Source organism: Coregonus lavaretus (assembly GCF_964263955.1).
Source record: "Coregonus lavaretus genome assembly, chromosome: 12".
NCBI lineage: Eukaryota > Metazoa > Chordata > Actinopteri > Salmoniformes > Salmonidae > Coregonus > Coregonus lavaretus.
The window spans coordinates 2,156,781-2,179,631 of NC_139999.1; the positions used below are offsets into that span (position 1 = coordinate 2,156,781).

At 43.7% G+C, this 22,851-nt stretch overlaps 1 protein-coding gene across 1 annotated transcript in view; it reads right to left on the reverse strand.

The window, feature by feature from the left end:
- Positions 1-9,414: 9,414 nt before the first annotated feature.
- LOC311137814 (extracellular matrix protein 2-like) overlaps positions 9,415-22,851 on the reverse strand; it is a 39,931-nt gene continuing 26,494 nt past the window's right edge. The window contains exons 5-11 of the mRNA XM_084172413.1: positions 21,631-21,746; positions 18,244-18,379; positions 15,761-15,918; positions 11,804-11,943; positions 11,060-11,172; positions 10,762-10,975; positions 9,415-10,368 (exon numbers count right to left, since the gene is read on the reverse strand). Of these exons, the coding sequence (XP_084028539.1) occupies positions 10,200-10,368; positions 10,762-10,975; positions 11,060-11,172; positions 11,804-11,943; positions 15,761-15,918; positions 18,244-18,379; positions 21,631-21,746 (1,046 nt within the window). The 3' untranslated portion in view covers positions 9,415-10,199. The remainder of the gene's footprint in view (positions 10,369-10,761; positions 10,976-11,059; positions 11,173-11,803; positions 11,944-15,760; positions 15,919-18,243; positions 18,380-21,630; positions 21,747-22,851) is intronic.

Genomic DNA, 22,851 nt, shown 5'->3' on the forward strand with positions numbered 1-22,851 from the left:
ATATACAGGTTAAAAGTAATGACTAAATGTTCCACCCTTAAATATAGTTGTGAAATGTTCTTGTTTTAAGTATGATTAGTACTTTCTTAGTAGTGACTAATTATTACACTCCGGAACTGTGTGAAAAGTGTTAGAATCATAAGACTATAAACTGATAATATGTGTAGCTTAGTTAGAAGTACAATGAAGCAGTCAGAATATTGTGAGAACGGCGATAACTGAGGAATGCAGAGAGTAAACTATGATAAGAACATGTGTGTGTGTATGTATGTATGTGTGTGTATGTGTATGTGTGTGTGTGTGTGTGTGTGTGTGTGTGTGTGTGTGTGTGTGTGTGTGTATGTATGTGTGTGTATGTGTATGTGTGTGTGTGTGTGTGTGTGTGTGTGTGTGTGTGTGTGTGTGTGTATGTGTGACCTGATGGTCAGGAGAGCAGCTTTCAAGTGGAAAACTACAATCCGCCTAAAGAGGGGTGGGATTTTTGTATGACGTGTGAGTATAAAAATATTGTACGACCATTTTGTGGCAGAATTCTCAATGAATAAAGGCCTGACTATGCAGACCGGGACTCTGTCCGTTTCTTGATCCAAAAGCATTACAACCTTTTGGGAGACGCACAGAGACACTGAAATTGTTAGTTAAATAATTATCTTAACACAAGGGTGTTTCTTTATAACAATAAAGAAAAAAGAAAAGAAACAGGTCTCTTCCAGGTTACCGTCTTCTGGGAACGCTGTCTCCTCTGGGGTAGAACCCCGAGCCCCTCGGTTCTATCAGACCGTGAGGACGTCTGTCCGGTAGTCACCTCTCACTACCTCCAACCCTCCCGTGTGCTTCCCTCCTGGCAGCTTTATGGGCCCTGTACGGCTGGTGAGCAATCAGACCCTTGATTACTCACCAGCCTCAATCAGCCCCAATTAGTCCTGGCCGGAGGACCCGTCGAGACCTGGCACGTCCAGCAGAGGGAGCCACCGCCTCGTGATGTAGACTCCGTCTGTCACCAGGCCTCGACGAGTCTCCCCCTGGTGGCTTGTCCGCGTTACGCCACACAAGATGCAATGATATTAAATTACTAGATAATATGTTATCTGAATGGAGGTGCTAAAAATAGCCCACATTAACATATGCAGCCTAAGAAACAAGGTTCATGAAATCAATAACTTGCTAGTAACAGATAACATTCATATACTGAAATTCACTTATATAATACCTTTGATGATACAGTGGTAGTGGCAATACATGGTTTTAACATCTTCAGAAGAGACAGGAATGCCAATGGTGGAGGTGTTGCCGTTTATGCTCAGAGTCATATTCCTGTAAAGATTAGAGAGGATCTCATGTTAATTGCTGTTGAAGTAATAGGCGGCAGGTAGCTTAGTGGTTAAGAGTGTTGTGCCAGTAACCGAAAGGTCACGGGTTCTAATCCCCAAGCTGACTAGGTGAAAAATCTGTTGATGTGCCCTTGAGCAAGGCACTTAACCCTAATTGCTCTGGATAAGAGCGTTTGCTAAAATGTAATATTTTAGTATCACCTAAAGCCCATTATTGTGGGACGCTACTATTAAGTGCTAACAGTCTGTCTGCTCAGGTCTCAGCTTTCTATGATGACAAATGGGTCTGTCCATGATAATGTGCCCCTGTAGCTTATTTTATGTTGGGAAGACACATTTGAGTATGATAGCCTATTTGAAGTATAATCCATTTGCCAGACATATTTTTGTGTGCAGTTTAGCTGGAATTATTTGTTTAATGGAAGCGCTAATGTATTCTGTTATTTTTATCATTAAGGCTACAGTGGGCAGTGCCGATGGAAACGTTTATGTCTCTGTAGCTTAAATGGCCCCATAGCTAAGTTAGTTAATGCATCTCTGAAATGGCCCTATAGCTAAGCTAGTTAATGCATCTCTAAAATGACCCCATGGCTAAGCTAGTTAATGCATCTCTAAAATGACCCCATGGCTAAGCTAGTTAATGCATCTCTAAAATGGCCCCATAGCTAAGCAATTAATGCATCTCTAAAATGGCCCTATAGCTAAGCTAGTTAATGCATCTCTAAAATGACCCCATGGCTAAGCTAGTTAATGCATCTCTAAAATGGCCCCATAGCTAAGCTAGTTAATGCATCTCTAAAAGGACCCCATAGCTAAGCTAGTTCATGCATCTCAGAAATGGCCCCATAGCTAAGTTAGTTAATGTGTCTGTCACGCCCTGGCTCTGGGGACTGGGGTGTGGATTTTCTATGTTTAGTTTTCATTGGTTGTTCTAGTTCGTGTGTTTCTATGTTTTCATTCTAGATTGTTTAGATCTATGTTGGCCAGGGTGGTTCCCAATCAGAGGCAGCTGTAGCTCATTGTCTCTGATTGGGAACCATACATAGGCAGCCTGTTTTGCACAGTTTGGTGTGGGATCTTGTTCTGTATAGGTTTGTGTTGGTGAACCTTAGACGTCACGTATCGTTTAGTTTGTTGTTTTTGTTCGTGTGTGTACTTCATTATAAGATGTACGCCTTGGTCCGCTTCTTACAACGATCGTGACAGTGTCTGTCATTCACACTCTTTAGCAGCAGCTGGGATTGCCTTCTCACTTCCCAGTTTCACTTTGAGTTCTGTTTTAGGAATGAGTCATGGCCAAAATAACCATTGAATTAGGTTGGAATTACCAGAAATGTCCTTATCTCATACTCAACCAATGCACCGAATAGGTCTAACTGCATTGATATTTGATTGCCACAGCACAAACTGTAGTCTGAAGGGTATATTATGGGAAACACAGAGGGTCCAACTATGTTAGGGTTTGGCTGAGACACCCAGCTATAATGGAAAGTTATTTGTATTAATGTTTCAGTACAGTATCATCTCTCTCATATGGAGTTAGTGTGTACTATTTTCCTACAGAAGATCAGTCAGTAGACTGAGATCTTGTGCTAACATCATAGCTTCCTAGTGTACATTAAAGCCGGCTTCACTCTCTATCATCAAGTCTTTCAAGAATCAGTACAAATCATTTTAACTTGATTAGTCTGCATTGTTCAGATTCATTGTAAAACAGATTTGTTCTTAATTGACTGGCCTGAATAAATAAAGGTTAAAATAAAATCTAATAAAAATATGCTTATTCACAACACAACCAGATCATTCGGTATCAAGCATAGAGCCTGCTTCACTCTCCACTCACATTCTGCATGCTGAAATATTGAAAGGATCCAAGTCTTTCAAGAATCAATACTTTCAGATTTACTGTTATTGAAACATGAACAAAGAGCCCTTTCCATTCTATTCCATGACCATAAGGTCATGTCGATTAGTTATGTCTGTGCTCATGAGATCTATAGACAGCCAACCTTTTCACAACCCAATGAGTTCCGTATAAAACAGGATCATCCCTTAACTCCAGTTAGGTCAGCACCAGACACAGACAGTTTGGAGATATTTCCACGGATACCAATAAACCACAGTGCGTTTTGACCGTGTATGTTCTCCAGACCTGGGTTCAAATACTATTTGAAATAGTTTCAAATACATTAGCTGTGATTGATTGAGCTTGCCTGGCTTAATGGACCAATAGAATAGTCCCAAAACGTTAAACCCCCGCCCATCTGGCACTCCAGGCAAGCTGAAGCAAATGCTCAAATGATTTGAAAGATTCAAATAGTGTTTGAACCCAGGTATGACGTTCTCATTGAAATTAGGGGAAAATATGACCGAATGAACCGGGCAGCTTACGGAAAAAGTGAATTTTCATACCTACTTACTGCATCATCAGAACAGAAGTCATGTGACAGGAAGAGACGTGATCAGTGGTTCATGGCTGATCAGCTGCTTGTCATGTGACAGGAAGAGACGTGATCAGCTGCTTGTCATGTGACAGGAAGAGACGTGATCAGTGGTTCATGGCTGATCAGCTGCTTGTCTCTCTTTATTCAGAAAAACAGCTGTTTGAGAGTCTTTCAGTAGCTTCTCAGAAGAAGGCTTTCAGTCACAGAATGAAACCTTTTGTTTGTTAGTCCATGGACTGGTCCCAGATCTGTTTGTGCTGTCTTGGTCAATGATCGTAGTAGATGACAAGACACCACAAACAGATCTGTGACCAGGCTAACTTGACCCTGACCTCTGATCAGGTATTTGTTAACACTGTGATCAATCTATATTATGCCAGCTACTTGAAAGTGATCCTGAGGTATTTGACAAAAATATAATACAAATATGTGCTTAGAGTTTAGTGTATTGTTCAGTGCAGCTGGCAATACGACTGTATTATGGTACGTGTTAAGATATTCAGCAGGTCCTTGAAGGACATTTTTAACAAAGTAGCTATTCCTTTATACTAAATAACCTCAACACGACCTGACATAATATCCGCTAGGTCTGCATCCCTATTCAAATTCAAATCTTTTTTACAAAGTCCTTTCTTCATCAGCAGTACAGTGTGCACTGCTCAGCGCACTTCTTCCAACATGTGCCATATTAGCATTGACGTGAAATCAGTCAAAACACCTCAAAACAAGACACAAGATTAAACTAGCTGAAACAAGCCACTTACGATTCCCCACATGGCAGTTTGAAGTGTGTGCATTGTTTTCATGATGTTGTGAGCTGACCCTTCTACAGGGGTCATTCTAGTGGTGCAAATTGGGGATTGGTAAAAAAAAAAATCACACTTTCGGCACACTTCTTCCAACATGTGTCAGGTAGACATACAGTTTGCACTACTCATCACACTTTGCTTGTCTTGCATATTTCAAATATTTACTTGAATTCCTGAACACCCCATTAAATGTGTCACTACCGAAACAGTGAAAAAGTAGCAATAAAGGGGGAACCGTGCACAGTAGTGATCAATTTGATTAACCTTCTGTTACATATACATTTTAGAAATGTTATTTGCATTCCAAATTATCCAAATAGTAAAACATGATTAAAAAAAAAAAAACATTTTTAATTGAATTTTGAGAAATATAATCTCTATTGTTCTCTGTAAAAAGTTCAATGTCGATTGTATGAATCTGAAACTAGCTGATTGATTGAATTACTTCTAATCATCTAATTAATTATGCTGTTAGATGTTTAAATTATCACTTTTGTCAAAATAATTTTCGGTGTCAAGTGTTAATCAAAGAGATAAATGGAGGACTCTAGATGGATATAACTCGTTTTAGTATAGACACTGCCATTGGGGGCTTCCGCCATTTAAAAGTGGTCAACTGGGTGGGGATTCCTATTGGTTGGGTGTGATCAGCCAATGATCAGAGAGCATTGTCTTCTTCAAATTTGGTTTCCTATGGTTTGTAAGACAAAGGTCATATCCATGAGCCAAGACCAAGATATATACAGGGGTGTATTCATTACGCCGATTCTGTTGCAAAATGTTTTATCTGTTTGAAACCGTTTTCTCAAAATGGACAAACGTTTTGTAACGAAAAGGAGAGTTTCTATAGGACAAATCCAGGTATATACAGCACCAGTCAAAAGTTTGGACACACCTACTCGTTCAAGGGTTTTTCTTTATGTTTTACTATTTTCTACATTGTAGAATAATAGTGAAGACATCAAAACTATGAAATAACACATATGGAATCATGTAGTAAACAAAATATATGTTATATTTGAGATTCTTCAAATAGCCACCCTTTGCCTTGATGACAGCTTTGCACACTCTTGGCATTCTCTCAACCAGCTTCGTGAGGTAGTCACCTGGAATGCATTTCAATTAACAGGTGTGCCTTGTTAAAAGTTAATGTGTGTAATTTATTTCCTTCTTAATGCGTTTGAGCCAATCATTTGTGTTGTGACAAGGTAGTGGTGGCATACAGAAGATAGCCCTTTTTGGTAAAAGACCAAGTCCATATTATGGCAAGAACAGCTCAAATAAGCAAAGAGAAACGACAGTCCATCATTGTACTCCTGAGTGGCGCAGTGGTCTAAGGCACTGCATCGCAGTGCTAACTGTGCCACTAGAGATCCTGGTTCGAATCCAGGCTCTGTCGTAGCCGGCCGCGACCGGGAGACTCATGGGCGGCGCACAATTGGTCCAGGGTAGGGGAGGGAATGGCCGGCAGGGATGTAGCTCAGTTGATAGAGCATGGCGTTTGCAATGCCAGGGTTGTGGGTTCGATTCCCACGGGGGGCCAGTATAAAAAAAAAGATGTATTCACTAACTGTAAGTCGCTCTGGATAAGAGCGTCTGCTAAATGACTAAAATGTAAATGTAAAATTACTTTAAGACATGAAGGTCAGTCAATACGGAACATTTCAAAAACGTTGAAAGTTTCTTCAACTGCAGTCACAAAAACCATCAAGCGCCATGATGAAACTAGCTCTCATGAGGACCGCCACAGGAATGGAAGACCCAGAGTTACCTCTGCTGCAGAGGATCAGATCGGTGTGGAAGAACTTCACCGGCCTTGTACAGTACATTATAGTAGAGTACAATACAATAGAGTATAGTATATTACAGTAGAGCACATTATAGACGTCTATGTTTTGGCCAAATAGATGTTGATTAGTCGGCCAATCCCATCACCTGGTGATATTTGTAGGGGTGTGGCTTAAAGTACATTCGTTCTACAGTCTCATCACATGGTGATATGTGTAGGGGTGGGGCACATTCGTTCTACAGTCTTTTAATGTGTGTGTTTCGGTAGTGACATCAACAGGTGGGACAGCATTTTATTTCCATATAGGAAATTGGGTGCAATTTGGGACGTAGCCCTTGTCATCGGGGTCTGGGGAGCATCGGCGTAGGTTGCTTAGGGACGTTCTGGATGATGAAGTTAGCTCCTCAGTCCATGAATAGAATGGTTCATTAAATCAGTAAATGTACCATAACCAAAATGAAGACTTCTTTATTTGAGTTGTACTACATCATGAGTTTTATTAAAGGTATGAAAAAAACAGTTACTTCCACTTGTATGATCTTATCAATAATACAATTATTTAATTTAGCTTTTATAAATTCATATCCCCACTTTTGAATCTTAGCCAGCCAAGTAGAAGTGATGCAGCAGACAGATTTGAAACACTGAAACTAAAAGTTTCCCTTCCACAGGGCTCCATGTGTGGTTGTTCTGTTTCCCGTCCACAGGGCTCCATGTGTGGTTGTTCTGTTTCCCTTCCACAGGGCTCCATGTGTGGTTGTTCTGTTTCCCTTCCACAGGGCTCCATGTGTGGTTGTTCTGTTTCCCTTCCACAGGGCTCCATGTGTGGTTGTTCTGTTTCCCTTCCACAGGGCTCCATGTGTGGTTGTTCTGTTTCCCTTCCACGGGGCTCCATGTGTGGTTGTTCTGTTTCCCTTCCACAGGGCTCCATGTGTGGTTTTTCTGTTTCCCTTCCACAGGGCTCCATGTGTGGTTGTTCTGTTTCCCTTCCACAGGGCTCCATGTGTGGTTGTTCTGTTTCCCTTCCACGGGGCTCCATGTGTGGTTGTTCTGTTTCCCTTCCACGGGGCTCCATGTGTGGTTGTACTGTATGTGTTCTTTGAGAATGATTGAAGCGTTGTGAAATAACTCAGTTGAGAAGAAAGTACTCGTAATAACGTATAAATATACTGATGCAACTTATCCCCCCTATCCACTATATCCCCCCTATCCACTATATCCCCCCTATCCACTATATCCCCCCTATCCACTATATCCCCCCTATCCACTATATCCCCCCTATCCACTATATCCCCCTATCCACTATATCCCCCCTATCCACTATATCCCCCCTATCCACTATATCCCCCTATCCACTATATCCCCCCTATCCCTATATCCCCCCTATCCACTATATCCCCCCTATCCACTATATCCCCCTATCCACTATATCCCCCTATCCACTATATCCCCCCTATCCACTATATCCCCCTATCCACTATATCCCCCCTATCCACTATATCCCCCTATCCACTATATCCCCCCTATCCACTATATCCCCCTATCCACTATATCCCCCCAATCCCTATATCCCCCCTATCCACTATATCCCCCCTATCCACTATATCCCCCCTATCCACTATATCCCCCTATCCACTATATCCCCCTATCCACTATATCCCCCTATCCACTATATCCCCCCTATCCACTATATCCCCCCTATCCACTATATCCCTCCTATCCACTATATCCCCCTATTCACTATATCCCCCCTATCCACTATATCCCCCCTATCCACTATATCCCCCTATCCACTATATCCCCCCTATCCACTATATCCCCCCTATCCACTATATCCCCCTATCCACTATATCCCCCCTATCCACTATATCCCCCCTATCCACTATATCCCCCCTATCCACTATATCCCTCCTATCCACTATATCCCCCTATTCACTATATCCCCCCTATCCACTATATCCCCCTATCCACTATATCCCCCCTATCCCTATATCCCTCTATCCACTATATCCCCCTATCCACTATATCCCCCTATCCACTATATCCCCCCTATCCACTATATCCCCCTATCCACTATATCCCCCCTATCCCTATATCACCCTATCCACTATATCCCCCTATCCCTATATCCCCCTATCCACTATATCCCCCCTATCCCTATATCCCCCCTATCCACTATATCACCCTATCCACTATATCCCCCTATCCCTATATCCCCCCTATCCACTATACCCCCCCTATCCACTATATCCCCCCTATCCACTAGGAAACTGCTCTCTTACCATGAGGTCATTGATGATATTAAAACAGTTACCGAGTTTAATGGCTGTGATGGAAAGAACTGAGGATGGATCAATAACATTGTAGTGACTCCACAATAATGACCTAAATTACAGGGTTAAAAGAGAAATACAAATATAGAGAATGTAAATATTCCAAAACATGCATCCTGTTTGCAACAAGGCACTAAAGTAATACTACTAAAAATGTGGCAAAGCAATTAACTTTTTGGCTTAGATGCAAAGTAATATATTTGGGGCAAATCCAACAACACGTCACTGAGTAACTGCTTCCTTATTTTCAAGCATGGTGGTGGCTGCATCATGGTATGGGTATGCTTGACATCGGCAAATACTGGGGAGTTTTTCAGGATAAAAAGAAACGGGATGGAGTTAAGCACAGGAAAGACCCTAAAGGAAAACCTGCTTCAGTCTGCATTACACCAGAGACTGGGAGAGGAATTCACCTTTCAGCAGGACAATAACCTACAACACAAGGAAAAAATCTACACTGGAGTTGCTTACCAAGACGACACTGAATGTCAGTGAGTGACCAAGTTACAGTTTGGACTTAAATCTGCTTGAAAATCCATGACTTAAAATGGCTGTCTAGCCACGATCCCAAACATGTTGACAGAGCTTGAAGAATTATGAAAAGATGAATGGGCAAATATTGCACAATCACAGCTGTAATTGATGCTAAAGGTGTTTCTAACATGTATTGACTGAGGGAGCTGAGTACTTAAGCAACGACTATATTTTAGTGATTGAATTTTTTATTAATTCTTAAAATATGTTCAACATTTTCTTCCACTTTGACATTACAGAGTATTTTGTGTAGATTGTTGACAAAAAAAAAGACAATTAAATACATTTTAATCCCACTTTGTAACACAATAAAATGTGAAGAAATTCAAGGGGGCTGAATACTTTTGCAAGGCGCTGCACAACAGTGGAGTCTTTCCCTACTGTGGGTCATGACCCGCTCGTTAAGAAGGTAAATCGGTTCGATTCGACCTTTTACTTTACGGTAATATTAACTGGAACAGGAACTCTGGCACTCTGTCAAAGTGACCATCAGCAGGTTGTAAGCATCTCTAGGTAATAATGAGATACAGTTGGAGGCTGGTGATGGTGATTTAGTGATAGACTGTCAATACCCATACCTGACAGATTTCGGACACGGCCAGTGACAGTTTATTTGGTTTTGGACTTTTACTAGAATAGCAGACAGAGGCTGAATTCCACGTGGACTTCCTGTTGATCTGAGAGGATCGTGGTCATTATTATTATTCTTCCTTTGTGATTGGCTGAACCAATATGATTATTACTTGATCTTGCCATCTGATTAGCTGTGTGGAAATGTAGCCATATTGTTTCCACCTATCAGATCTACAGGGGAAGCGGCTAAGGGGTCTGTTCGGAATTCAGCCACAATGTTAGAAGCATTTTACTTCATCCACTGAGGTTTCAACACAACTGGCGATTTAGTTCAAAAAAATGTTTTACAACTTTTAATATAATAACACAGTGTTAAAAGAAGCATGTTACTTGGTCCACTGAGGTTTCAAGACGATGCTGGAGTAGGATCGTACGCAGGAGAAGGCGGTGAGGGAGATCTTCCTGGGGTCGATGTAGTTGTTCTCCAGACGCAGCGTCACTATGTTAATGTCCTCGTCCTTCTGGGGGTCACAGATAGCGTCCTCTGCAAACGTCCTGTAACATGTTGAAAAGTGATTGGTTATACATCATGAAGTGATTACCTATACTCTGTGTACTGGACTGGTTGTCAAGAAGAAAGTCAATACTCTTGAATTGATCAATCTTGTCATGTGTTCTGTGAAGGCCTATTCAAATCATGCTCCTCTCCCAAAACTACAAACTGATCAGAAAGGGAAGGTTCAGATCTGCAAATATGGTTATATCACTTGGTTATTATAGCCCAATGATCAATCACTTGAATTTCCTTACTTCATCGTCTTGGTCCAAATAACTACAGGGTTGTCACTGCGGTCAGCGTACTTTAGCTAGTGTACCTATTGAAACAGCACATGGTGAAATGGTGCATCTATAAACATTTACGTCAGTGTACAGTAACAATCCCAATACCTAATTTTGTTGTCATTGAGGCGGAGGAAGTGCAGAGTGCTCATCTGGTTGATACCAGATGGAACCGTGATCAGCTGGTTGTGGTCTAAACACAGCTCTGTCATGGAGGTGTACGTGCCCAAGAAGGACTGTGGCTCAACCCCGTCCCCATCCAGCTTGTTGTAGGACAGGTACAGGTACTCGATGCCCGGCTCCATGTGGGCAAACACAAACCCTGAATTAAAACATAGAACAAGATGAACATTGTATTCCCAGAGGATAGCACTTAGAAGTATTAATTAAAACACTTGGTAAATACCTGGGATCCTCTCGATCTGGTTCCCTACCAAGACCAGGTGGACCAGAGCTCTGGGCAGGTAGGATGGGACCAGGTACAGACGGTTGTAGGATAGGTCAATGGACTCCAGGTTCCTGATGTGAGTGAGAGAGCGAGAGAGAGAGAGACAGAGAGACAGAGAGAGAGAGAGAGAGAGAGAGAGAGAGAGACAGAGAGAGAGACAGAGAGAGACAGAGACAGAGACAGAGACAGAGAGAGAGAGAGAGAGAGAGAGAGAGAGAGAGAGAGAGAGAGAGACAGAGACAGAGACAGAGACAGAGACAGAGACAGAGACAGAGAGAGAGAGAGAGAGAGAGAGAGAGAGAGAGAGAGAGAGAGAGAGAGAGAGACAGAGACAGAGAGACAGAGAGACAAAGAGACAGAGAGAGAGAGAGAGAGAGAGAGCGAGAGAGAGACAGAGAGAGAGAGAGAGAGAGAGACAGAGAGAGACAGAGAGAGAGAGAGAGAGACAGAGAGAGACAGAGAGAGACAGAGACAGAGAGAGAGAGAGAGAGAGAGAGAGAGAGAGAGAGAGAGAGAGAGACAGAGAGACAGAGACAGAGACAGAGAGAGAGACAGAGAGAGAGAGAGAGAGAGAGAGAGAGAGAGAGAGAGAGACAGAGAGAGAATCCACACATGAAAGAGAAAGGAAAGGAAAATATGTTATTATCTGTAAGATTCATTGATAAGAAAAAGAAGACTTCTGAAATCCTATTGTTTTCTTACTTGTGGTTGATCCATGCTAGAGGTGCTATCCTGGACTCATCCAGTCTGTTGTGTCTCAGTGAGATCACGTTCAGGTTAGTGGTTTGGTTGAAGACTGAGTCGGATATCTCTTCTATCAGGTTGTTCTCAAGACAAACCTCCTGAAAAGAAACAGAACCATACAATGAAAGAATGGAGATGCTCTTTTGAGGCCTTTCCTTCCTCTAAGAGAGATACTGTATTGAGGCCCTTCGTTCCTCTATGAGAGATGCTGTGTTGAGGCCTGTTACTCTATGAGAGATGCTGTGTTGAGGCCCTTCCTTCCTCTATGAGAGATGCTGTGTTGAGGCCTGTTACTCTATGAGAGATGCTGTGTTGAGGCCCTTCCTTCCTCTATGAGAGATGCTGTGTTGAGGCCCTTCCTTCCTCTATGAGAGATGCTGTGTTGAGGCCTGTTACTCTATGAGAGATGCTGTGTTGAGGCCCTTCCTTCCTCTATGAGAGATGCTGTGTTGAGGCCTGTTACTCTATGAGAGATGCTGTGTTGAGGCCCTTCCTTCCTCTATTAGAGATGCTCTTTTGAGGCCCTTCCTTCCTCTATGAGAGATGCTGTGTTGAGGCCCTTCCTTCCTCTATGAGAGATGCTGTGTTGAGGCCTGTTACTCTATGAGAGATGCTGTGTTGAGGCCCTTCCTTCCTCTATGAGAGATGCTGTGTTGAGGCCCGTTCCTCTATTAGAGATGCTGTGTTGAGGCCCTTCCTTCCTCTATGAGAGATGCTGTGTTGAGGCCCTTCCTTCCTCTATGAGAGATGCTGTGTTGAGGCCTGTTACTCTATGAGAGATGCTGTGTTGAGGCCCTTCCTTCCTCTATTAGAGATGCTGTGTTGAGGCCCTTCCTTCCTCTATGAGAGATGCTGTGTTGAGGCCTGTTACTCTATGAGAGATGCTGTGTTGAGGCCCTTCCTTCCTCTATGAGAGATGCTGTGTTGAGGCCCGTTCCTCTATTAGAGATGCTGTGTTGAGGCCCTTCCTTCCTCTATGAGAGATGCTGTGTTGAGGCCTGTTACTCTATGAGAGATGCTGTGTTGAGGCCCTTCCTTCCTCTATGAGAGATGCTGTGTTGAGGCCTGTTACTCTATGAGAGATGCTGTGTTGAGGCCCGTTCCTCTATTAGAGATGCTGTGTTGAGGCCCTTCCTTCCTCTATGAGAGATGCTGTGTTGAGGCCTGTTACTCTATGAGAGATGCTGTGTTGAGGCCCGTTCCTCTATGAGAGATGCTGTGTTGAGGCCCTTCCTTCCTCTATGAGAGATGCTGTGTTGAGGCCCTTCCTTCCTCTATGAGAGATGCTGTGTTGAGGCCTGTTACTCTATGAGAGATGCTGTGTTGAGGCCCTTCCTTCCTCTATGAGAGATGCTGTGTTGAGGCCTGTTACTCTATGAGAGATGCTGTGTTGAGGCCCGTTCCTCTATTAGAGATGCTGTGTTGAGGCCCTTCCTTCCTCTATGAGAGATGCTGTGTTGAGGCCTGTTACTCTATGAGAGATGCTGTGTTGAGGCCCGTTCCTCTATTAGAGATGCTGTGTTGAGGCCCTTCCTTCCTCTATGAGAGATGCTGTGTTGAGGCCTGTTACTCTATGAGAGATGCTGTGTTGAGGCCCTTCCTTCCTCTATGAGAGATGCTCTGTTGAGGCCCTTCGTTCCTCTAAGAGAGATGCTGTGTTGTGGCCTTTTGTTCCTCTATTAGAGATGCTGTGTTGAGGCCCTTCCTTCCTCTATGAGAGATGCTCTGTTGAGGCCCTTCGTTCCTCTAAGAGAGATGCTGTGTTGAGGCCTTTTGTTCCTCTATTAGAGATGCTGTGTTGAGGCCCTTCTTTCCTCTATGAGATATGCTCTGTTGAGGCCCTTCGTTCCTCTATGAGAGATGCTCTGTTGAGGCCCGTTCCTCTATTAGAGATGCTGTGTTGAGGCCCTTCCTTCCTCTAAGAGAGATGCTCTGTTGAGGCCTTTTGTTCCTCAATGGGAGATGCTGTGTTGAGGCCCTTCCTTCCTCTAAGAGAGATGCTGTGTTGAGGCCATTCCTTCCTCTAAGAGAGATGCTGTGTTGAGGCCCTTCCTTCCTCTAAGAGAGATGCTATGTTGAGGCATTTTGTTCCTCTATGAGAGATGCTGTGTTGAGGCCCTTCCTTCCTCTATGAGAGATGCTGTGTTGAGACCCTTCCTTCCTCTAAGAGAGATGCTGTGTTGAGGCCCTTCCTTCCTCTAAGAGAGATGCTGTGTTGAGGCCTTTTGTTCCTCTATGAGAGATGCTGTGTTGAGGACCTTCCTTCCTCTATGAGAGATGCTGTGTTGAGGCCCTTCCTTCCTCTAAGAGATGCTGTGTTGAGGCCCTTCCTTCCTCTAAGAGAGATGCTGTGTTGAGGCCCTTCCTTCCCCTAAGAGAGATGCTGTGTTGAGGCCCTTCCTTCCTCTTAGAGAGATGCTGTGTTGAGGCCCTTCCTTCCTCTAAGAGATGCTGTGTTGAGGCCCTTCCTTCCTCTAAGAGAGATGCTGTGTTGAGGCCCTTCCTTCCTCTAAGAGAGATGCTGTGTTGAGGCCCTTCCTTCCTCTAAGAGAGATGCTATGTTGAGGCCTTTTGTTCCTCTATGAGAGATGCTGTGTTGAGGCCTTTTGTTCCTCTATTAGAGATGCTGTGTTGAGGCCCTTCGTTCCTCTATGAGAGATGCTGTGTTGAGGCCCTTCCTTCCTCTAAGAGAGATGCTGTGTTGAGGCCCTTCCTTCCTCTAAGAGAGATGCTGTGTTGAGGCCTTTTGTTCCTCTATGGGAGATGCTGTGTTGAGGCCCTTCCTTCCTCTAAGAGAGATGCTGTGTTGAGGCCATTCCTTCCTCTAAGAGAGATGCTGTGTTGAGGCCCTTCCTTCCTCTAAGAGAGATGCTATGTTGAGGCCTTTTGTTCCTCTATGAGAGATGCTGTGTTGAGGCCCTTCCTTCCTCTATGAGAGATGCTGTGTTGAGGCCCTTCCTTCCTCTAAGAGAGATGCTGTGTTGAGGCCCTTCCTTCCTCTAAGAGAGATGCTATGTTGAGGCCTTTTGTTCCTCTATGAGAGATGCTGTGTTGAGGCCCTTCCTTCCTTATGAGAGATGCTGTGTTGAGGCCCTTCCTTCCTCTAAGAGATGCTGTGTTGAGGCCCTTCCTTCCTCTAAGAGAGATGCTGTGTTGAGGCCCTTCCTTCCTCTAAGAGAGATGCTGTGTTGAGGCCTTTTGTTCCTCTATGAGAGATGCTGTGTTGAGGCCCTTCCTTCCTCTAAGAGAGATGCTGTGTTGAGGCCCTTCCTTCCTCTAAGAGAGATGCTGTATTGAGGCCCTTCCTTCCTCTAAGAGAGATGCTGTGTTGAGGCCCTTCCTTCCTCTATGAGAGATGCTGTGTTGAGGCCCTTCCTTCCTCTAAGAGAGATGCTGTGTTGAGGCCCTTCCTTCCTCTAAGAGAGATGCTGTGTTGAGGCCCTTACTTCCTCTAGTGTAATATACACAACAACACAGCTGCTGTTATTGAACATGTTATACTGGATGTTAAGTCAAGCAGGCCTCCATGTCTGTGGTAACCCTGACTGTTTGGGTTAGCCATAATTGGTATGTTTGTTCAAAGTAGACCTCAGTGGTAGTTTTAAGGAGAAAATGTCTGCCAGAGCCACTCCTTCCTGGACTGACACGGCGCCTTGCCTTTAACCAGAGCATGAGAGTGAGTCCTGGATTAGACTTTTTATCAAGAAAAAGGTTGCAGTTGCTTCACCATGTTTCCTCGAAATGTGTATCGTCCACTTAGCAGTGAAAATGTACACTGTGTTTATGACTAAAATCGCAGAGAAAATTAATGTAGTGGTCCAAGAACAGAGCCTTGAGGAAATACGAAATGTACCTTCGTTTTATCCAAGGAATTTCCATCCACAGAAATAAATGGATAAAATTGATAAAGCTCACCAGTAGAGATGGGGGCAAGCCCTGGGGGACGATCCTGAAGTGGTTTCTGCCCAGACGGAGGTAGGAGAGCTGGGAGAGGGGGCTGAAAGCTAGAGGATCCACATTCCCTTCACTCAGGACATTCCCCTCCAACTCCAAGGTCAACAGGTTGCTCAGACCTTCCAGAAATTACACAGCAATTAAAATATTTTCCTATAAATGTCAGACCTGTGTTTGTTCATAGTTTTAGCCACTTCCAGTGACAATTATTTACGTTTGTGCTGTCAAAGTATTTTAGATTGAAGCATTATATGGCCTGTAATGCCCCCAACTACACCGGCTGTGACGCTCGTCGGATGTGGCAGGGCTTGCAAACTATTATGGACTACAAAGGGAAACACAGCCGCGAGCTGCACTGTGACGCAAGCCTAACAGAAGAGCTAAAAAAATTGTATGCTCGCTTTGAGGTAAGCAACACTGAAGCATGCATGAGAGCACCAGCTGTTCCAGACGACTGTGATCACACTCTCCGTAGCCGACGTGAGTAAGACCTTTAAACAGGTCAACATTCACAGACTGATTACCAGGACGTGTACTGAGAGCATGCGTGGACCAACTGGTAAGTGTCTTCACTGACATTTTCAACTTCTCCCTGACTGAGTCTGTAATACCTACATGTTTCAAGCAGACCACCATATTCCCTGTGCCCAAAGAAGCGAAGGTAACCTGCCTAAATGATTACCGCCCCGTAGCACTCACGTCGGTAGCCATGAAGTGCTTTGAAAGTCTGGTCATGGCTCACATCAACACCATCATCCCGGAAACCCTAGACCCACTCCAATTTGCATACCGCCCCAACAGAGCCACAGATGACACAATCTCAATCGGACTCCACACTGCCCTTTCCCACCTGGACAAAAGGAACACCAATGTGAGAATGCTGTTCATTGACTACAGCTCAGCGTTCAACACCATAGTGCCCTCAAAGCTCATCACTAATCTAAGTACCCTGGGACTAATCACCTCCCTCTGCAACTGGATCCTGGACTTCCTGACGGGCCGCCCCCCAGGTGGTAAGGGTAGGTAACAACACCTCCACCACGCTGATCCTCAACACGGGGGCCCCTCAGGGGTGTGTGCTCAGTCCCCTCCTGTACTCCCTGTTCACCCACGACTGCATGGCCAGGCACGACTCCAACACCATCATTGTTTGCTGATGATACAACAGTGGTAGGCCTGATCACCGACAACTATGTGAGACAGCCTAGAGGGAGGAGGTCAGAGACCTGGCAGTGTGGTGCCAGGACAACAACCTCTCCCTCAATATGAGCAAGACAAAGGAGCTGATCGTGGACTACAGGAAAAGGCGGGTCAAACAGACCTCCATTAACATCAACGGGTCTGTAGTGCAGCGGGTTTCAAGTTCCTTGGTGTCCACATCACCAACGAACTATTATGGTCCCAACACACCAAGACAGTCGTGAAGAGGGCACGACAACACCTTTTCCCTCTCAGGAGACTGAAAAGATTTGGGTCCCCAGATCCTCAAAAAGTTATACAGCTGCACCATCGAGAGCATCCTGACTGGTTGCATCACCGCCTGATATGGCAACTGCTCGCCATCTGACCGTAAGGCGCTACATGGGGTAGTGCATATGGCCCAATACATCACTGGGGCCAAGCTTCCTGCCATCCAGGACCTCTATACCAGGCGGTGTCAGAGGAAGGCCTAAAAATGGTCAAAGACTCCAGTCACCCAAGCCATTAGACTGCTGAACAATTAATCAAATGGCCACCTGGACTATTTACATTGACAACCCCCCCCCCCCCCCCCCCCCCCCTTTGTTTTTACACTGCTGCTATTCGCTGTTTATTATCTATGCATAGTCACTTTACCCCTACCTACATGTACAAATTACCTCGACTAACCTGTACCCCCGCACATTGACTCTGTACCGGTATCCCCTGTATATAGCCTCGGTACCGGTACCCCCTGTATATAGCCTCGGTACCGGTATCCCCTGTATATAGCCTCGGTACCGGTATCCCCTGTATATAGCCTCGGTACCGGTATCCCCTGTATATAGCCTCGGTACCGGTATCCCCTGTATATAGCCTCGGTACCGGTATCCCCTGTATATAGCCTCGGTACCGGTATCCCCTGTATATAGCCTCGGTACCGGTATCCCCTGTATATAGCCTCGGTACCGGTATCCCCTGTATATAGCCTCGGTACCGGTATCCCCTGTATATAGCCTCATTATTGTTATTTTATTGTGTTATTTTTTTTTTTCTTCTTTTATTTATATATTTTTTTTTTTATCAGTACATATTTTCTTAACTCTATTTCTTGAACTGCATTGTTGGTTAAGGGCTTGTAAGTAAGCATTTCACTGTAAGGTCTACACATAAAATTTGATTTGATTTGAAAAGAAGATTGAAAAGTAATTTGGCTTTTTGTCCAGTAACTAGCAGCAAGCAGATTTGTTATTTCTTTGTACTACCTTGGAAGCTGTTCTCTTCGATCCCTTTGAGGTGGTTCTCGTTGATCTTCAGCTCCTGTAGTGTGGATGGGAGATCCATTGGGACCGTCTCTAGGAGGTTGTTGTCCAGGTACAGACGGCTCAGGAACTTCAGGCCCTGACCAACAAACATGAACAACATTAACAACGCTTGTGTGTGTTCGTGCGTGCGTGTGTGTGCGTGCATGCATCTAGGTGTGCTTGACCCGTAGCAGTGGGGTGGGTGGGGTTTGGATATAAAACTGTCGATGTTGGCACTCTGTCATGATAGGGAGTTTCTTGTTAACAAAATCAGGCTTTATTGTTATTCTAGAAACTTCCTGACTGTCTCTAGATCCTCACCTTAGGGGATCTAGCTGGTTGGAAATAGAAAATAAAAACGTAGTGTATCCCTAAACGGCATTGGCACTTGGACTGGAACAGAGCCAACAACCTGGTTGGATTGGAACAGAGCCAACAACCTGGTTGGATTGGAACAGAGCCAAAGACCTGGTTGGGTTGGAACAGAGCCAACAACCTGGTTGGATTGGAACAGAGCCAAAAACCTGGTTGGATTGGAACAGAGCCAAAAACCTGGTTGGATTGGAACAGAGCCAACAACCTGGTTGGATTGGAACAGAGCCAACAACCTGGTTGGATTGGAACAGAGCCAAAAACCTGGTTGGATTGGAACAGAGCCAACAACCTGGTTGCCTCTGCCACAAGTGGATCTTCCATTTCAGCAAGATAATAACCCCAATCCACAAGAAATTGATAATTGACCACAAAATCAACATTTTGCAATGGCCATTTCAGTCTCCGGACTTGAACCCCATTGAAAACCTGTGGTTTGAATTGAAGAGAGCGGTCCATAAGCGGAGATGAAGGATATCAAGGATCTGGAAATATTCTGTATGGAGGAGTGGTCTAAGATCCAGAAGGAGAGGAGGGGAAGTGCTGGAGTATAGAAAACAGGAGAACCAATAATTTTGACCCCTCTTTTTTTATTTTTTTATTTTATTACTTGTGAAACAAAAGTGTATTAGTATAAAATAATATAATCTAAGCATACAAAACATTTTTAAAATGTTACATCCTGAATTTAAAATGGATTAAATGTAAATGTAAATTATTTTGAGATTTTTTTGTCACTGGCCTACACACAATACTCCATAATGTCAAAGCGGAATATATTTTTTGAAATTGTACTAATTAATAAGAAATGAAAATATTAAATGTCTTGAGTCAGTAAGTATTCAACCCAAGTTCAGGAGTAAAAATGTTGCTTAACAAGTCCCATAATATGTTGCATGGACTGTGTGCAATAATAGTATTTAATATTATTATTATTTTTAATTATTTATTTATTTAACATTTATTTAACCAGGTAAGCCAGTTGAGAACAAGTTCTCATTTACAACTGCGACCTGGCCAAGATAAAGCAAAGCAGTGCGATTAAAAACAACAACACAGAGTTACATATGGGGTAAAAAAACATAAAGTCAAAAAAATACAACAGAAAATATATATACAGTGTGTGCAAATGTAGTAAGTTATGGAGGTAAGGCAATAAATAGGCTATAGTGCAAAATAATTACAATTAGTATTAACACTGGAATGATAGATGTGCAAGAGATGATGTGCAGGAGATATTGGGGTGCAAATGAGCAAAATAAATAACAATATGGGGATGAGGTAGTTGGGTGGGCTAATTACAGATGGGCTGTGTACAGGTGCAGTGATCGGTAAGGTGCTCTGACAACTGATGCTTAAAGTTAGTGAGGGAGATAAGAGTCTCCAGCTTCAGAGATTTTTGCAGTTCGTTCCAGTCATTTGCAGCAGAGAACTGGAAGGAATGGCGGCCAAAGGAGGTGTTGGCTTTGGGGATGACCAGTGAGATATACCTGCTGGAGCGCATACTACGGGTGGGTGTTGCTATGGTGACCAATGAGCTAAGATAAGGCAGGGATTTGCCTAGCAGTGATTTATAGATGGCCTGGAGCCAGTGGGTTTGGCAACGAATATGTAGTGAGGAGCAGCCAACAAGAGCGTACAGGTCACAGTGGTGGGTAGTATATGGGGCTTTGGTGACAAAACGGATGGCACTGTGATAGACTACATCCAATTTACTGAGTAGAGTGTTGGAGGCTATTTTGTAAATGACATCGCCGAAGTCAAGGATCGGTAGGATAGTCAGTTTTACGAGGGCATGTTTGGCAGCATGAGTGAAGGAGGCTTTGTTGCGAAATAGGAAGCAGATTCTAGATTTAACTTTGGATTGGAGATGCTTAATGTGAGTCTGGAAGGAGAGTTTACAGTCTAACCAGACACCTAGGTATTTGTAGTTGTCCACATATTCTAGGTCAGACCCGTCGAGAGTAGTGATTCTAGTCGGGTGGGCGGGTGCCAGAAGCTTTCGATTGAAGAGCATGCATTTAGTTTTACTAGTGTTTAAGAGCAGTTGTAGGCTACGGAAGAAGTGTTGTATGGCATTGAAGCTCGTTTGGAGGTTTGTTAACACAGTGTCCAATGAAGGGCCAGATGTATACAAAATGGTGTCATCTGCATATGAATGACTACCTCATCTCCGTACCCCACACATACAATTACCTGTAAGGTCCCTCAGTCGAGCAGTGTATTTCAAACACAGATTCAACCACAAAGACCAGAAGGTTTTCAAATGCCTTGCAAAGAAGGGCACCGATTGGTAGATGGGTAAAAATACAAAAAGCAGACATTGAATATCCCTTTGAGCATGGTGAAGTTATTCATTACACTTTGGATGGCGTATCAATACACCCAGTCACTACAAAGATACAGGCCTCCTTCCTAACTCATTTGCCAGAGAGGAAGGAAACCGCTCAGGGATTTCATCATGAAAATCAGTATTGAATGTACAGTATTTGTGTGTGTGTGTGTGTGTGTGTGTGTGTGTGTGTGTGTGTGTGTGTGTGTGTGTGTCTGGGTGGCTGGAGTCTAACGATTTTCCGGGCCTTAATTTCACACCGCCTGATATAGGGGTCCTGGATGGCAGGGAGCTCGGCCCCAGTGATGTAGTGGGCTGTCCACACCACCCTCTGTAGCGCCATGCGATGGAGGGCGGTGCTATCACCATACCTAGCAGTGATGCAGCCGGTGCGACTCTTACTTTGAAAGCGTGCAGGCTGATGCCAGCAGAGAAAGACTCTTATTATGAAGGTGAGACTCTTACTTTAAAGGCGTGCGGAGCTTGTTGTGAAGCACTCTTATTTTGAAGGAGAGACTCTTACTTTGAAGGTGTGTGGGGGCTCATTGTGAAAAATACTCATATTTTGAAGGAAAGACTCTTCCCTGAAGGCGTGCGGAAAGCAATTGTGATAAAGACTCTTATTTTGAAGGAAAGACTCTTACATTGAAGGTGTGTGGGGCGATTCCAGCAGTTGTCAGCTTATTCTTTCCCAGGTTGATGGACTCCAGGTTGGGGATGCCGTTGAACGCACCTACTGGGATGGTTGTGATGGAGTTACCTATGAAATATGAAATCACATCACATTATCATCCTCAATGCTTCTGGCTAGATCAGAGCTACCCCAACCTTTTTTTACTGGAGATCTACCTTCCTGTAGGTTCAGTCCAACCCCAATTTAACACTGATTCTACTAATTAGCTGCTCAACATTACCTTAAAGAGTGACTGCCCCTAAAAAACAACTAATCCTTTTGAAAACGGCCTATGTGGCATCGATAAGAGTCAGAAACATTTATTCTAGTGTCAAAATTGACTACACAGTGTAAATAGGATAATTTTGGTCATGAAGTCAGTCTCGTCTAAAACAGAGTTTGGAACCTCATTAGTAAATGAAGGTTGGGTTTGGATTACAATTACACTATATATACAGCAGGGAAACATAGCTGGCTTTATACACTATATATACAGTGAGGGAAAAAAGTATTTGATCCCCTGCTGATTTTGTACGTTTGCCCACTGACAAATAAATGATCAGTCTATAATTTTAATGGTAGGTTTATTTGAACAGTGAGAGACAGAATAACAACAAAAAAATCCAGAAAAACGCATGTCAAAAATGTTACAAATTGATTTGCATTTTAATGAGGGAAATAAGTATTTGACCCCCTCTCAATCAGAAAGATTTCTGAATCCCAGGTGTCTTTTATATAGGTAACGAGCTGAGATTAGGAGCACACTCTTAACGGGAGTGCTCCTAATCTCAGTTTGTTACCTGTATAAAAGACACCTGTCCACAGAAGCAATCAATCAATCAGATTCCAAACTCTCCACCATGACCAAAACCAAAGAGCTTTCCAAAGATGTCAGGGACAAGATTGTAGACCTACACAAGGCTGGAATGGGCTACAAGACCATCACCAAGCAGCTTGGTGAGAAGGTGACAACAGTTGGTGCGATTATTCGCAAATGGAAGAAACACAAAATAACTGTCAATCTCCCTCGGACTGGGGCTCTATGCAAGATCTCACCTCGTGGAGTTGCAATGATCATGAGAACGGCAAGGAATCAGCCCAGAACTACACGGGAGGATCTTGTCAATGATCTCAAGGCAGCTGGGACCATAGTCACCAAGAAAATAATTGGTAACACACTACGTCGTGAAGG